This window comes from Drosophila kikkawai, chromosome 3L (assembly GCF_030179895.1).
Source record: "Drosophila kikkawai strain 14028-0561.14 chromosome 3L, DkikHiC1v2, whole genome shotgun sequence".
In the NCBI taxonomy this organism is placed as follows: Eukaryota; Metazoa; Arthropoda; class Insecta; order Diptera; family Drosophilidae; genus Drosophila; species Drosophila kikkawai.
In genome coordinates this window covers 15,455,770-15,470,433 of record NC_091730.1, presented here as the reverse complement: position 1 = coordinate 15,470,433, position 14,664 = coordinate 15,455,770, and the positions used below count along the sequence as shown (strand labels likewise).

The 14,664-nt window shown below is 42.7% G+C and overlaps 2 protein-coding genes across 9 annotated transcripts in view; one reads left to right on the top strand and one right to left on the bottom strand.

The window, feature by feature from the left end:
* The first annotated feature begins 515 nt into the window (after positions 1-515).
* On the top strand, positions 516-4,802 carry LOC108075269 (purine nucleoside phosphorylase). 5 transcript variants are annotated; one of them, XM_017167640.3, is made up of 5 exons: positions 516-976; positions 1,391-1,513; positions 2,986-3,060; positions 3,707-4,478; positions 4,549-4,802. In XM_017167640.3, exons 1-5 carry the CDS (start codon positions 843-845, stop codon positions 4,633-4,635), a joined length of 1,191 nt encoding a protein of 396 aa, XP_017023129.1. In that variant the 5' UTR covers positions 516-842; the 3' UTR covers positions 4,636-4,802. The 5 variants fall into 5 exon arrangements, with proteins under 5 accessions (XP_017023129.1, XP_017023126.1, XP_017023127.1 ...); XM_017167637.3 differs by lacking the exon at positions 2,986-3,060 and having other exon boundaries at positions 517-976; XM_017167638.3 differs by lacking the exon at positions 1,391-1,513 and having other exon boundaries at positions 518-976.
* A 4,364-nt stretch (positions 4,803-9,166) lies between these two features.
* Positions 9,167-14,664, bottom strand: part of Svil (Supervillin) — a 127,041-nt gene continuing 121,543 nt past the window's right edge. For 3 of the 4 annotated variants that reach the window (XM_017167315.3, XM_017167316.3, XM_017167318.3), the window contains 6 exons: positions 13,667-13,808; positions 13,091-13,592; positions 12,834-12,991; positions 10,757-12,772; positions 10,057-10,304; positions 9,167-9,996 (listed from right to left, as the gene is read on the bottom strand). In XM_017167315.3, the coding sequence (XP_017022804.1) occupies positions 9,757-9,996; positions 10,057-10,304; positions 10,757-12,772; positions 12,834-12,991; positions 13,091-13,592; positions 13,667-13,808 (3,306 nt within the window). In that variant the 3' untranslated portion in view covers positions 9,167-9,756. Of the gene's footprint in view, positions 9,997-10,056; positions 10,305-10,756; positions 12,773-12,833; positions 12,992-13,090; positions 13,593-13,666; positions 13,809-14,080; positions 14,268-14,664 lie in introns of those variants that run through there. The other variant, XM_017167321.3, reaches the window with a different exon arrangement.

The window sequence follows — 14,664 nt, the reverse complement described above, 5'->3', positions numbered from 1 at the left end:
AATTCTTAAATATACTTCAAAACCCGAGAATTATATACAATTTTAATGCTATAAAAAAACTTTCCCAAGCAGGGAGCAATTCTTAAATGATTACCCCATAAATCTATAAACCAAAAGCTTCAGATCGTTGCATTATTAAAGGTTGGCGATAAAAAGGTATTGCATTTAGGCTTGGCAACAACGAAATCAAGGCCAAAAGCTGTAAAATCATTTTATCATTTTATATCATTTTATAGATATAGCTAATATTTGGCCTTTAAAAATAAACAGTCTATAAAGATAATAAACTTAATAATCAAGGATAAAATCAATATTAAAAAAAAAAAATAATATAAAAAAACCAGAAATTTAATATTACAATTTGACACTTTTCTTATATTTTTATTTTCTATTTTTACTTATTTCTTTCATATTTTTTTCTCGCTGTGTAACGCTGCCTCGGAACCTGCGCCGACAGCGCTGCCTGCGTCATGCCTTCCAGTTTATAAACCCTCGTCCATCAGTCGGCGACGTTCATTCAACAATCGGCGACGCTCAAGCAAACAGCAATCGCGAAGGAGATACCATAGAGTTCTGGACGCGGCAATAAAAATAATAATAAAATAAAAAATCATAAAAGTCAGCTGTGCAAAGTAACTAGCTTACAAAAGAAATTCCAGTTTCAGCGCTAAATTAGCTTTGATTCGAACAGCAAGAGAAATATATATTCAACGCGGTCCGATTTTGACATAATTTATAGCGCGAAAGTTAAGGATTTGCATAACCCGAAGAAGCAGCAGCAGCTGAGAGGCTGATTATATAATTGCAGTGTATTTTGATTGAACAACAACAATCCTATCACAATGACGGGTTACAACAATTCCAATGGCGGCGAAGTGAACACCGCAAGCAATGGCAATGGACACAGCAATGGCCACAGCAATGGTCACAGCAATGGAAACAAGTCGGCCGACTACACCGCCCAGGAGAATCCCACGTAAGTGAGGGGTTTGAGTTTTGGGTTTGGGTTCTCGGGGGAGTATTTGTTATACGAGGACCTCACGCCACAGGCTCGTTAAGTGCCCCAATTGGTTTTAAATGAAACTTCCAATAACCTTAAGCTTTCAATGCTTTATGGGCCATATTTAAGTATTGCCTTAACCCCGCCGCAACACCTGTCCACCTTCCCACCCTTTCTGACTTTCCAACTTTTTCCCCTTAACAATTTAGAACGCTTTTTCCAATCAATAAGGCCTGGCTTGCGTTGCTTTCTACTTGCTTAACGTAGTCACCTTAGAACGGACGCTCATTTTTGGCTTGGAGCAACCGGAAATTCCAAATTTAATTTCGCCCAAAATTCTCTTCCGGGCCAACTCTCCTCTACCTAAGACTCTCCTCCACTTTCTGGCAGAATGTGCTCGAAGGACTGTTGCTCCGGACAAGGAGGCTTCAAGCCTGGAAACACCTGTGCACCCAAGAAGGGAGCCGTCAGCAGCTCTGATGAGAAGATAGTACCCACTCCACAGTCTCTGCTGTAAGTCTAAATATCCACAGAAGAAATATTGATTCGAAATCACCTTTGTGCCCACGTTGGCAGGTGAGCTTCAAGTTTGAACTCTGTTTATTTTGGCAAATTTTCAAGTCCAAATTGTTTGGAAAAAAAATCCAAATTAAAATGCCAGCTAGAACTTGTCCTTGATCTTTCTGGGCGCTATCAAGAAATAAGCTAAGCAAAGATCTATTCCGTTTTCGGTTTCTCTGTTTGTTGAATTTAAATTAAGACATTCCAGTATTCCAGGCTTATCAATTTTCTTCGTACGACAACGCTAGCGACGCAAGTCATTAAAATCCCATTCGGAGAGCGATCTTTAATCTGCATACGATTATATGGAGCGTTCTTTTTTTTATAAGGTTCATTTGGGTTTACTACACAGCAAGAAAATAGGAAATGTAATAGATTTAAACTAAAATTCCTTACAAAGTTAGCTATTTGATTGGTAAATTCAATCAAAATTTAAACCATTTACAAGCCTTAAATTCCCCTTGCCCAACCTTTAATTGATTAGCTATCAAGATGTGGCTAGGTGTTTATCGAACCACTTTTTGGCCCAATTAATTGCGAAATCGACTCCCCCCGCTGATTGGCTTTGGAAAGCGGGCGTGTTCCTGATCTTGACACAGGCCTCCAACTCATTATCTTTACCACATACCTCCAAGTAATTGGCAAAATTGCCGATAAAGAAGGCGATGCCACAACACGCCGCCGGTTTATTGTATTTTTTTTTTTTTTTTGATTAGTTACGAAACTAGTTTTCGTATATTTGCTGAATATTGATGAAGGCGGCAATATCTTGGAAGATCTGCCATGTCGCGTGTTCAGTTCGAATTTCCATAAACGACCGGCTACCGCCAGACGCATTTATTAAAGGGATTATTGCCGAAGTTTCCAATTAGTGGAAGTTATGCGTGATTGTGAGTTCCCCTTAATTTATTTGTTAAACCCATTTAATGACGCACTTAATGTTTACTCTTAAAGGCGTGTTTTTGTTTTGTCCCCCTGTGTAATATTGATAATCCAAGTGGCAGCATCATCGGCGGCTTATCATCAGATTATTCGAAAACAAAATGATGAAAGCAGCAGCCTAGCCTCCTCGCAGCAGCACGTGGGGTTACGAGTTCGTCGTATTTGTTAACAACATTACTAAACATTACTCGACTTGCAGTTCAAGTTCGTGCAGCTCAACCTCGAACCAGCTGAATTCTTTATGGCTCTAATAGAACTTAATTGTGGGTTTTAACTGGCTCGATAATTGGTCTAGAATTATAGAGCTTACCAATCTAGTAGAAAAATTGTTTCACAAGACTTTGGCCATAAATGATATGGCAAGTCCTTATCTCCACCATTTGTTGACATTTCTTTCAGCTTCATGTCTGTGTTTATATTACTTACCTTTTAGGAAAACTTTCCTAGCCCAACAATTCATCGTTTTTATTTCATAATTGCAGCAAAAGTAATGGCAAAATCCAGTGTGATCTTACGCCCGACGAGCTAAGGGCATTGCGGGTTCTCAACGAAGACACGTTTGTAGACCAATTCTTCTGAGTAGATTCTTCAGATTGTAAAGTTTTTGTCATTTGTTTCTGTCATTCTTGGTGAAAATCACCACACAATCATTACATTATTTATATTGCAGAAGAAAACAGCAAAGAGATTTCTTATACTTTTGAGTTATCTTTTACCAAAGCTGTATTTGTTTATTATTGTGTTTAATCATATTGTTTTTAATATTGTTTATTGATTAATTCCATTACTCGAATCCATTATTATTCCTTGAAAAACCAAACCAAAGGAAAGTTATTCACCGAAGACAATTGCTATTCTTCCCAGTGATCACATTCCGGAATCTGACTATCTATTTGTGATTCTGTCCCTCCATCAAAACAACACAATTTCAATTGAAATTATTCGTTATAAATGAATATTTGTTGTGATAACAATTCGATTTGTATTTGTGTCTATATCTTTTCTCGTTCATTTTCATGTCTCTTATTGGTTGGTATCTGTATCTATTCCTCCCTCAGGGAGTTCCAATCCCACAGTCCATCGATTCTCAGCGTGAAGAGCACTTGAAAAAGTTCCTCTGTTCCCCGTTTTAACTTCATCAATAACTGGAAATATTTTCAATATTTAAACATTAACCTAACTGGAAATTCCAATGCTCGACAGGTATCCCTATGAGGTCATCCAGGAGATTGCCGATTTCATCACCAAGGGCGCCGGCGTACGGCCTAAGATCGGGATAATCTGCGGCTCTGGACTCGGCTCTCTGGCCGATATCATCCAGGATGCCAGGATTTTCGAGTACGAGAAGATCCCCAATTTCCCGGTGTCCACCGTTGAGGGACACGCCGGCAAGCTGGTGGTCGGCACTCTGGAGGGCGCCACTGTGATGGCCATGCAGGGAAGGTTCCACTTCTATGAGGGCTATCCGCTGGCCAAGTGCTCGATGCCGGTGCGTGTGATGAAGCTGTGTGGCGTGGAGTATCTGTTCGCCACGAATGCGGCTGGTGGCATCAATCCAAGATATGGCGTGGGCGACATTATGCTTATGCATGACCACGTCAACATGCTTGGCTTCGCCGGCAACTCACCGCTCCAGGGACCTAACGATCCGCGCTTTGGACCTCGGTTCCCCGCTCTGACGAACTCGTACAACAAGGATTTGATTAACAAGGCCATCGAGATCGGCAAGGCCATGGGTATCGAGTCGAACATCCATGTCGGCGTCTACTCCTGCCTGGGCGGACCCAACTACGAGACCATCGCCGAGCTGAAGGCGCTGCGCATGATGGGCGTGGATGCGGTAGGCATGTCCACCGTCCACGAGGTGATCACTGCCCGGCACTGCGACATGAAGGTGTTCGCCTTCAGCCTGATCACGAATAAGTGCGCCACAGAGTACAACGACAAAAAGGACGAAGAGCCCAGCCACGATGAGGTAAGATTTTAAATAGAATTTTTGTTTTAAAAAATAGATTTTTAACTAAAATATATACGCTTAACTTCAGGTTATGGCCGTGGCCAAGATGAGGCAGAAGGACTGCTGCGAACTGGTTTCTCGACTCATCCGGGAACTCGCCATGGGATCCGCATAGGCAGTGAAGGAGGGAATAGCGTTGGATTCTAAACTTTAATTAAAATTTAATGCAGAAGTAGACTCGCCTCTAAGACTCATATGACACGGAATGTCCCAAAATCTACAGTATAAGCCTAGGAAATAGTTTAACTAAATAATGTGAAATAAAATAGAAAAATAACTCTATTTAAAATGTTGTTTTTAATTTGGAAAACTCGTAAGAGGGGTCAAATAATCGCCTGAGATGCGATTTTCTACCAACAGTGCAAAATAACTAAATGGCAAGTGATATGCCATTTTTCCCAATAATGCTCCTCACACCCGTTCTGTGGCTTTGAAAGCTGCCCAAGATCTGGTCGAGCAGGTGCCAAAAGATCTCTTCAGCAGCGACAAAGTTAAACTCGCAGAGCAGGAGGAGGGTTCCGAGAATGAGGACTGCAAGAGGGCTCTGGGATTGACGGCAGACGTTGATTACGGCAGCCTGCTGAAGTCCACCAAATCGTTTGATTACCAAATAAGGATCTTCAACTTCTCCAGCACCCAGGGAGTGTTCAAGGCGCTTGAACTGAGCGATCCCTTGCGCTGCCAGGATCTGCACAGTCCATATCCCTTCAGCCAGGGTCAGCTGTACAATGCCCGTCAGCCCACGATCTTTTTGCTGGACGATGGCGACGAGCTGTGGCTCTGGATGGGCTGGTGGCCCCTGGAGGATGTAAAGAGTAAGTGTGGTTTTTAATTGTTTTTGTACCCTTGCAGGGTATTGTAATTGTAGTCAAAAGCTTGTTAGGCAGTGAAGAAGGCATTTCCGACCCTATAAATCATATATATTCTTGATCAGCATTAACAGGCGCTTCTTTCTAGTCATGTCGCGAATAAAAAAAAAATTTCACAATATTTTCAAAAATTGATAATCATCATTAATTAATCATCATTTTTTTGAAAAATGGCCAAAATTTTGATTTTTATTTTAGAATGCAGGTTTGTTAATCTGTAAAAAACTAGCATATATCAGCTTTCCGAATTGAATTTGGTGCATTTTTGGCTTAGTTATTACATTTTGAAGCCTCAATTTTCCCGAAAAATACCATATAAAATTATGAATCTTTGGCTTGTCGAAGTCAGCTTCCTTTCTATTTTTAATTTAATATAAATAATAATATTTATTCTGTGATTTTAGTAAACACCGATGAGCGAAGCAGTCCCACCAACGACAATCGGGCTGGAGTTAATCGCTGGATCTCAGAGAGACGTGCTGCCCTCGAGACAGCCGTCGGCTATTGGCGTGCCAAGCACTGCGAGAACGAAAACATCAAGGGTCAGGTGGTGTGGGCAGGCCTGGAGCCACTGGCCTTCACTGACAGTTGGTGAGATGCCATTTTGTCCCATTAATGCAAAATAGCTAGATGAGCATCACTGGCAGCTAGTGAGATGCCATTTTCTCCCAATAATGCAAAATAGCTAGATGAGCATCACTGACAGTTAGAGAGATGCCATTTTGTCCCAATAATGCAAAATAGCTAGATGAGCATCACTGGCAGCTAGTGCGATGCCCTTTTGTCCCAATAATGCGAAATAGCTAGATGAGCATCACTGACAGTTAGTGAGATGCCATTTTCTCCCAATAATGCGAAATAGCTAGATGAGCATCACTGACAGTTAGAGAGATGCCATTTTGTCCCAATAATGCAAAATAGCTAGATGAGCATCACTGGCAGCTAGTGCGATGCCCTTTTGTCCCAATAATGCGAAATAGCTAGATGAGCATCACTGACAGTTAGTGAGATGTCATTTTGTCCCAATAATGCAAAATAGCTAGATGAGCATCACTGGCAGCTAGTGAGATGCCATTTTGTCCCAATAATGCAAAATAGCTAGATGAGCATCACTGGCAGCTAGTGAGATGCCATTTTCTTCCAATAATGCGAAATAGCTAGATGAGCATCACTGACAGTTAGTGAGATGTCATTTTGTCCCAATAATGCAAAATAGCTTGATGAGCATCACTGGCAGCTAGATGAGCATCACTGGCAGCTAGATGAGCATCACTGGCAGCTAGATGAGCATCACTGGCAGCTAGTGAGACGCCATTTTCTTCCAATAATGCGAAATAGCTAGATGAGCATCACTGACAGTTAGTGAGATGTCATTTTGTCCCAATAATGCAAAATAGCTAGATGAGCATCACTGGCAGCTAGTGAGATGCCATTTTGTCCCATTAATGCAAAATAGCTAGATGAGCATCACTGACAGTTAGTGAGATGTCATTTTGTCCCAATTATGCAAAATAGCTAGATGAGCATCACTGGCAGCTAGTGAGATGCCATTTTCTCCCAATAATGCGAAATAGCTAGATGAGCATCACTGACAGTTAGAGAGATGCCATTTTGTCCCAATAATGCAAAATAGCTAGATGAGCATCGCTGGCAGCTAGTGAGATGCCATTTTCTCCCAATAATGCACATGAGCATCGCTGCCATTAAGCCCGACTTTATTGCCCCCCAATATTGAAATATAGCCAGATGAGCATCACTGATGCAGATGAGCATCACTCATGCAAGTGAGCAAAAATTTCCATCCAATTTGGCTATTTCCCAAACTGGGGTAACAGGCGAACAGAAACCAGCAGCAAGCAACTGAAAACTGGTATAAACTGTTATAAAAACTTTTGGGCAAAAATAATAATTGGTATAAACTGTTATATTTCATTTGATGCATTTATACCTATTTGTTGCCGACAACAACAGCTTATGGCAACAACAACCTTTTTACAACAACATCCCTACAGCAGCCCATCCAAATTTCCGAACATTTCCATGCAAATTGCCCGTTTCCCAAATTGGGGTACCAGGCGAACAGAAATCAGCAGCAAGCGACTGAAAACTGGTATAAACTGTTATAAAAAGTCCAAGTTTCAAACCATTTAGGAGCCGGCGCAAGTTAGCGGAGACTCAAACCTTTTGAATCTATATTTAGGTGTTATTTTACAACTGCACCTGGGCACACTGAAACTGATCGTCGTTAATTTCAAATTTGACAGTTAAATTCAAATTCAAATTTGGCAGTTACAACATTTAAAAAAATTTAACAAATTCTAAAAAAAATTCTAAAAAATATATAAAAGCTGAAAAAAAATTTAAAAATTCAGACAAAATTTTAATAATTCAGAAAAGTTTTAAATATTTAGAAAAAAAAAATTTTTAATTTGGCTAGAAAGAATCGCCTGCTTATGCTGATCAAGAATATATATGGTTTATAGGGTCGCAATGATTGCTTCACTTAATAAAATCATATTTTCCTTTCAAGAAGACCGGAAATATTAAATATTTTTAGAAGGATATTTTCCATATTTTTTATGATAATTTTTGGAAAAATCAAAGTTTAAAAATATCATAACTAAGCCAAAAAAGCATCAAAATCAATTCTGTAAGCATTTCTATGCTAGTTTTTTCTAGCTTAAGAAATTTGCATATTAAATTTTAAATAAAAAAAATCGAATTTTTGGTCGATTTTTGAGAATTTTAATGATGTAACCCCTTATCAATTTTTGAAAAAATGAACAAAAAATTTTTTCTTTCCGGACATGGCTAGAAAGAAGCGCCTGTTAATGCTGATCAAGAATATATATGATTTATAGGGTCGGAAATGCCTTCTTCACTGCCTAACAAGCTTTTGACTACAATTACAATACCCTGCAAGGGTACAAAAACAATTAAAAACCACACTTACTCTTTATGTCCTCCAAGGGCTAAACGAGCATCACTACTGGCAAGTGAGATGCCATTTTATCCCAATAATGCAAACTAGCTAAATGAGCATCACTAGTGGCCAGTGAGATGCCATTTTTGCCCAATAATGCAAACTAGCTAAATGAGCATCACTAGGAACAAGTAAGATGCCATTTTTTCCCAATAGTTCAATATAGCTAGATAAGCATATCTGATATATATCCGGCGAAATCGCCGAACTTGTCCTTTTCCCGATTTCGAAAAACAGGCCAACAGAAACAAGGACAGCGTGCCAAAACTTGTATAAACTGTTATATTTTTTAAATGTAAATATCAAAATTTATACACATTTTTCCCTACAACAACCACCTTATTTCAACAACAAGAACATTTCTACAACAAAAATAATTCTCCCCATTTGATTTTCCGACAATTTGCAAGCAAATTGCCAGTTTCCCGATGTTGGGGTAACAGGCGAACAGAAGGTAGCAGCAGGCGACGGATAACTGTTATAAACTGTTATAAAAACTTTACGCCCGCAGAATTTTAGCAAAGAATACTTTTGGGCTGACCCATTTATCTTTAATTTCAATTCGAATTCAAATTTGTCGGTTAATTTAACGTTTTTTGTGTTCTTATTTAAAAAAAAACTACAATTCAATTATAATTATAATTTTGAAAAGTCACCGTCTTAAATTGATTTTGTTGTACAAATATTGTTGTTTGTTGTTGTAAGCAGGAACAAAATCGATTTCGAGCTCGTAGCCTTGTTAAAACCACGATTACACCCCTTCTCAAACCAAACATAATAAAAACAACCAGAAATAATACAATAAAATGTTATTTAATAAAAATTAAATATACGTAATAGTTTTTAACATGATAAAAACACGAATACATAGGCATCGATATTAAATTAGGCAAATAAAGCTAACATTAAATGATATCGAACTGAAAACAATGAAATAAACGAGAGCTCGTTGCGTTTTTCCTTTTCTTTTCTTTTTTTTTTTTGGTTTTTGCAGAGATTAAACAAATGCAATTTCGTTAAATCGTTTAAAATATGAAGTAAAATAATAGTAAATGGTAAAACAACTCAACTTAAAATTATGTACAGGTAAAATCAAAGGACTCGGGCCGTTTGTCGAATGAAGCGAGTTTGAAATTTATTGCAAAAGGCATACATATGTATAAGGGTTATGTAATATGCGTACAATAGAGAGAGTACATGGGGATATGCGCACGTGTGTATGTGTATATGCTATACTATGTAGGCCTAGCATGTAGAATACGATATAGATTTACGATTCGTCTGTGCCCGTTGCAAAAGCTTCGCCGCCTACAAAAAGTGCTTAGAAAATTGTATTGTTTTTGTGATTGTGTTCAAGTCTATTCGGTTGCATTGTGCCTCTCTCCTAGAACAGCCCACGCTCCTTCTTCAGCTTGGTTTGCTTCCAGATGGGTAGCTGCTCGAACTCCGCCCGACTGCAGCCCAGCGCCACCTGAAAGTCCTCGGCGTTAAGGTACACCTCCAAACGCGTGGGCTCCACGCCCTCGGGCAGGGGTCGTGCCTTGAGCACCTCCAGCGGGTACTCGGTCTGTGTCATTTGTGCCAGCATTTCTGCAATGGTTGTGGGAGCATCGGTGCGGCCATCCTGCAGGAAAAACAATAGATATATATTAAGTTTCCTTTTTAGTTTCTGGTTCCAACTCACCTCTTCGTTGATCTCCCGCACATCGGCCCGCTCCGTCCAGTCGGGAAAGAGCGCCCTGAAGGCCAGTGGCTCCAGGCCTGCCCACACCACCTGACCCTTGATGCCGTGGAAGGCCTCCTTTTCGTTCTCGCCGTGCTTGGCACGCCAATAGCCGACGGCTGTCTCGAGGGCAGCACGTCTCTCTGAGATCCAGCGATTAACTCCAGCCCGATTGTCGTTGGTGGGACTGCTTCGCTCATCGGTGTTTACTAAAATCACAGAATAAATATTATTATTTATATTAAATTAAAAATAGAAAGGAAGCTGACTTCGACAAGCCAAAGATTCATAATTTTATATGGTATTTTTCGGGAAAATTGAGGCTTCAAAATGTAATAACTAAGCCAAAAATGCACCAAATTCAATTCGGAAAGCTGATATATGCTAGTTTTTTACAGATTAACAAACCTGCATTCTAAAATAAAAATCAAAATTTTGGCCATTTTTCAAAAAAATGATGATGTAACCCCTTATCAATTTTTGAAAAAATTGTGAAATTTTTTTTTCTTCGCGACATGGCTAGAAAGAAGCGCCTGCTTATGCTGATCAAGAATATATATGGTTTATAGGGTCGCAAATGCCTTCTTCACTGCCTAACAAGCTTTTGACTACAATTACAATACCCTGCAAGGGTACAAAAACAATTAAAAACCACACTTACTCTTTATGTCCTCCAGGGGCCACCAGCCCATCCAGAGCCACAGCTCGTCGCCATCGTCAAGCAAAAAGATCGTGGGCTGACGGGCATTGTACAGCTGACCCTGGCTGAAGGGATATGGACTGTTCAGATCCTGGCAGCGCAAGGGATCGCTCAGTTCAAGCGCCTTGAACACTCCCTGGGTGCTGGAGAAGTTGAAGATCCTTATTTGGTAATCAAACGATTTGGTGGACTTCAGCAGGCTGCCGTAATCAACGTCTGCCGTCAATCCCAGAGCCCTCTTGCAGTCCTCATTCTCGGAACCCTCCTCCTGCTCTGCGAGTTTAACCTTGTCGCTGCTGAAGAGATCTTTTGGCACCTGCTCGACCAGATCTTGGGCAGCTTTCAAAGCCACAGAACGGGTGTGAGGAGCACTCTTGGCTCCATGCCAAACCAACACGCTGCCCTGGCTGCCATGGATCAGGAGCATGGAGCTGCGAGAGCGCAATTGACGCGACTGGCAGTCCACTTCCTTGATGAGCGTCTCCTCGGTGACGTTGCCCTGGATTTGGTAGAGCCGCCACTGGTTGCGCCTCTCTAGGCACTGCTCCTTGCGTCCACGATGCTGCCACAGCTGGGGGAATAAGCGAACAAAGGCTGTGCATTCGTCGCCCTGTGACACCCTCAATTGGGCGCCCTTCTCCTTGTCCAGCTCAACGGTGAGCAAAGCCGCAGCACCCTTCTCATTGGCACTCGAGTCCTGACCCTGCCAGGTGAAGTACACGCACCTGTCCCGTCCAACGGTGCTCCTGTTCGAGACCTTGCCGCTCAGCTCGCGCACTGTGACCGAGATCTGGTAAATCCAGCGAACTATATAGCTCTCCGCGGAGTAAAAGTGCCCGTAGTCCTCGCGGGCAGGGGCGGCATCAAAGTTAAACTCGTGGATCTGCCACTTGTCCGTGGACTTGGTGATCACATCGAAGTGGCGCATTGTATCGGTGTCGTAGTAGAAGTTACCACGTCCCAGATTCGCCTGCTCCAGCACCAGATTTGGCTCCTCATAGGGCTCCCCTTTGTGCAGAGCGGTTCCATTCAAGGCTCGCACCACATGGACGCCGTTGGCAAGGTAATCCTTCTCCAGATCCTCGCGCTCCAGTTCCGGCCAGTCGCTGAACTTCTCCTTGAACAGCACCGTCTCCATGTTCTGGGTGATCTTCCCCAGGACACACCACTCCGGTCGCTGAGCGGTTCGCTTGGCATACTTGGTGTTTTCACGACGACCCACAATGGAGACATAGTTCAGCGGGTTCAAGTAGCACTCGGCATAGTCTGCTCCATTCTCGGCACCAAAGTGTTCCTGCGCCAGCCTCATGGCCGCCCGCTTGGCGTCCGAGGAGGCGTTCTTGCCATTCCATACGTACAGCTCACTGCCAAAGTCAAAGACCAGCACCTTGCGCGTGTCCAGCATGTCCACCTTGGGTATGCAGCCCCAGTACTTGTCCAGGGGCACAAGGGCTTCGTCCTGGAACTCGTAGATCTTGTTGGTCTCGATCAGACTGCTCTCAAACACATCATCCTCATCCGCATGACCGCAGTCGGAGATCTCCGAGGTGTCGTCCTCCTTTTTGCCTAGCAACTTCCAAAACTGACTCCACTGGCGCTCGTTCAAGTACTTGCCATCGGTGAGGATTACCTCCTGGCTGGCAGTGCACCCCAGATCCTTGTTCTCCAAAATGGCAGCGCAGATTTTCTTGCTGCGCGAGATCTCAATGACATTGGCAAAGGAGCCCACATAGCGGAACAACTGGGATCCGGCAACCAAAATGAAGCAATCACCGCGATTCAGTGAGGTGTGAGTAGGCTCCACCAGTCGGGTTTGGACATGGGTGCGTCCCTTGACATGGAGCAGCATTACAGGCTTGTGGGGCAGCCACATTTGCTGCAGGGGAATCGACGAAGAACGCAGGGCCACTGACTTGAAGTCCTCTATGGAGGCTAGGCCAGCAATGGCCTCGGCAGCCAGGTTGGTGTTCTGGCCATCTAAGGGGGAAGGAAATAGGTTTAGTTGGGAAACTTAGCTTAGATAGTAATCCTAGCTCACATGACTCCATCTTAAGTCGCCTGAGCTCACGCTCGGCCACTCCTGTCTTCATTTCCGTGTACTCCGAGGTGATATCCTCACGTGCTGCCAGACTCTTGAGAGGATTGCGGGCTGCCCGGCGTCCCTTAGGTCCCTGAACGTGGCGTTTGCTTACCAAGCTAAGATAAACATTAAGGAGAATTTAGAATTTTGAATGTTGATTGGACATTTTTAAACAAAACTGATTGTTATTGCCTTAAAGTCTACTTCCTACTCACCGCTCTGTGGGCTTGATATCATCAAATGCGCTAATCTCCAGTTCCACACTCTCCTCCACCTTAGGTTTCGTGGCAAAGAAGTTCTCAAAGGTCTCCTTGTCGTCCAGACGAGGCACCTGAATCCTGGCGCCCACATTTGTGGGTGCAGCCGCACTCTTGGTATTGGCCAGCTCCTTATTTTGCTTGGCATTCTGCGGTGAGGTGCGTTCCCCATCCGAATCCGAGCTGCTGCTGTTGGAGCGACTCAGACTAGGAACCTCCTCCTCGGGATTAACGCTCAGGCTGCGAAGTGTGTTCTTGCTATTGCTGTTAGCAGTGGAAGTAACCATCATGGAGGGGCTCTTGGCCAGACCCAACTGCGGCTGGTTGGCGCTGCGCACCTCCAGCATGGGGCATTTCTTAGCAGCATCATTGGGCGAACGCTCGAACTGCAGCTCCACAGGAGATTGGGCCTTCTTTTGCAGTCGGCCAGCGACTGTGAACTTCTTAGCATCGGTTTGCTCTGAGGATTGTAGGAGAATTATTATTTATTATAATTTATTTATTACCTTTAATAAAGAGAAATCTACAACTCACCTATCCGCTGCTTCCAGTTCTCCGAGTTGCACTTGAGCTTGCTCAAGCGATCGGAGACCTTGCCGCCCTCAAGGCTGGTGGGGATCAGGGGCGACGGTGGCAGCGGCTTGTCCGACAGCGAGTGGGCCAAAGATAGCGATTCCTGAAATGCCAAATAGAGAGGAACACCATCTTGATTACACATTCACTTTCCAAAACTTTTGAAGATTGAAACCTCCCACGCTTCAGGCCCAAATATGAACGCGTTTATAAAGAAATTAACCAAATTTTAATAGCCGCAAATATGGTCAACAGTCGTGGCGATATCGGCTGGGTTGTTCCCAAAAACCCGATGACTAAGCACCTGCCACCGTTAGAGGGTTAAATTAGATTGTCAACAGGAGCTGTCTGGGAGGAGCAGGGAAAAGCTTTTACCAGTTTTACTCTCTCCATGCCGGCGGCTACTTATTAGCTTTGTTTGCTCTCGCTATTAGCTATTATTTTCCCTGGCACACCTCGACGACAAACGCTAAATCTGAATGCGAATCTGAAGGCCTCGGTGCCAAGTACGCTCCATGAGTGACCCGCGATGGATGCGCCGCGTAAATGTATCTGGAAGCGAACTTGGTTGAGGGGCCTGTTGCCAGCACAATGCCAATCTGGCGACTGCCAATCGACGCTTGGCTAATTGCGCACCTTTTTTGCTAGACTTCGAGAGCCGGAGAGCTCTATCTCGGGAGACAGTGCGAGTCATACGATTAGATAATGGGGAGGTGCACTTCGAAAAAAGGTCATAAAAAAAGACCGATAGGTAAACAGAATAATAAAGTTATAGAGCTCGCTCTGTGGGTCTTCCCAAAACTGATAAACCATTAATAAAAATTGTTAAATAAATAGAGCATTTGGGAAAATAATAAGTTTATATAACTTATATTTTTTATAATTCAAAAGGGATAATAAATGCATTTACTTTATCTTAATTTTTGATTACTTAAAATGAGAAAAAAATAAAATAGTTG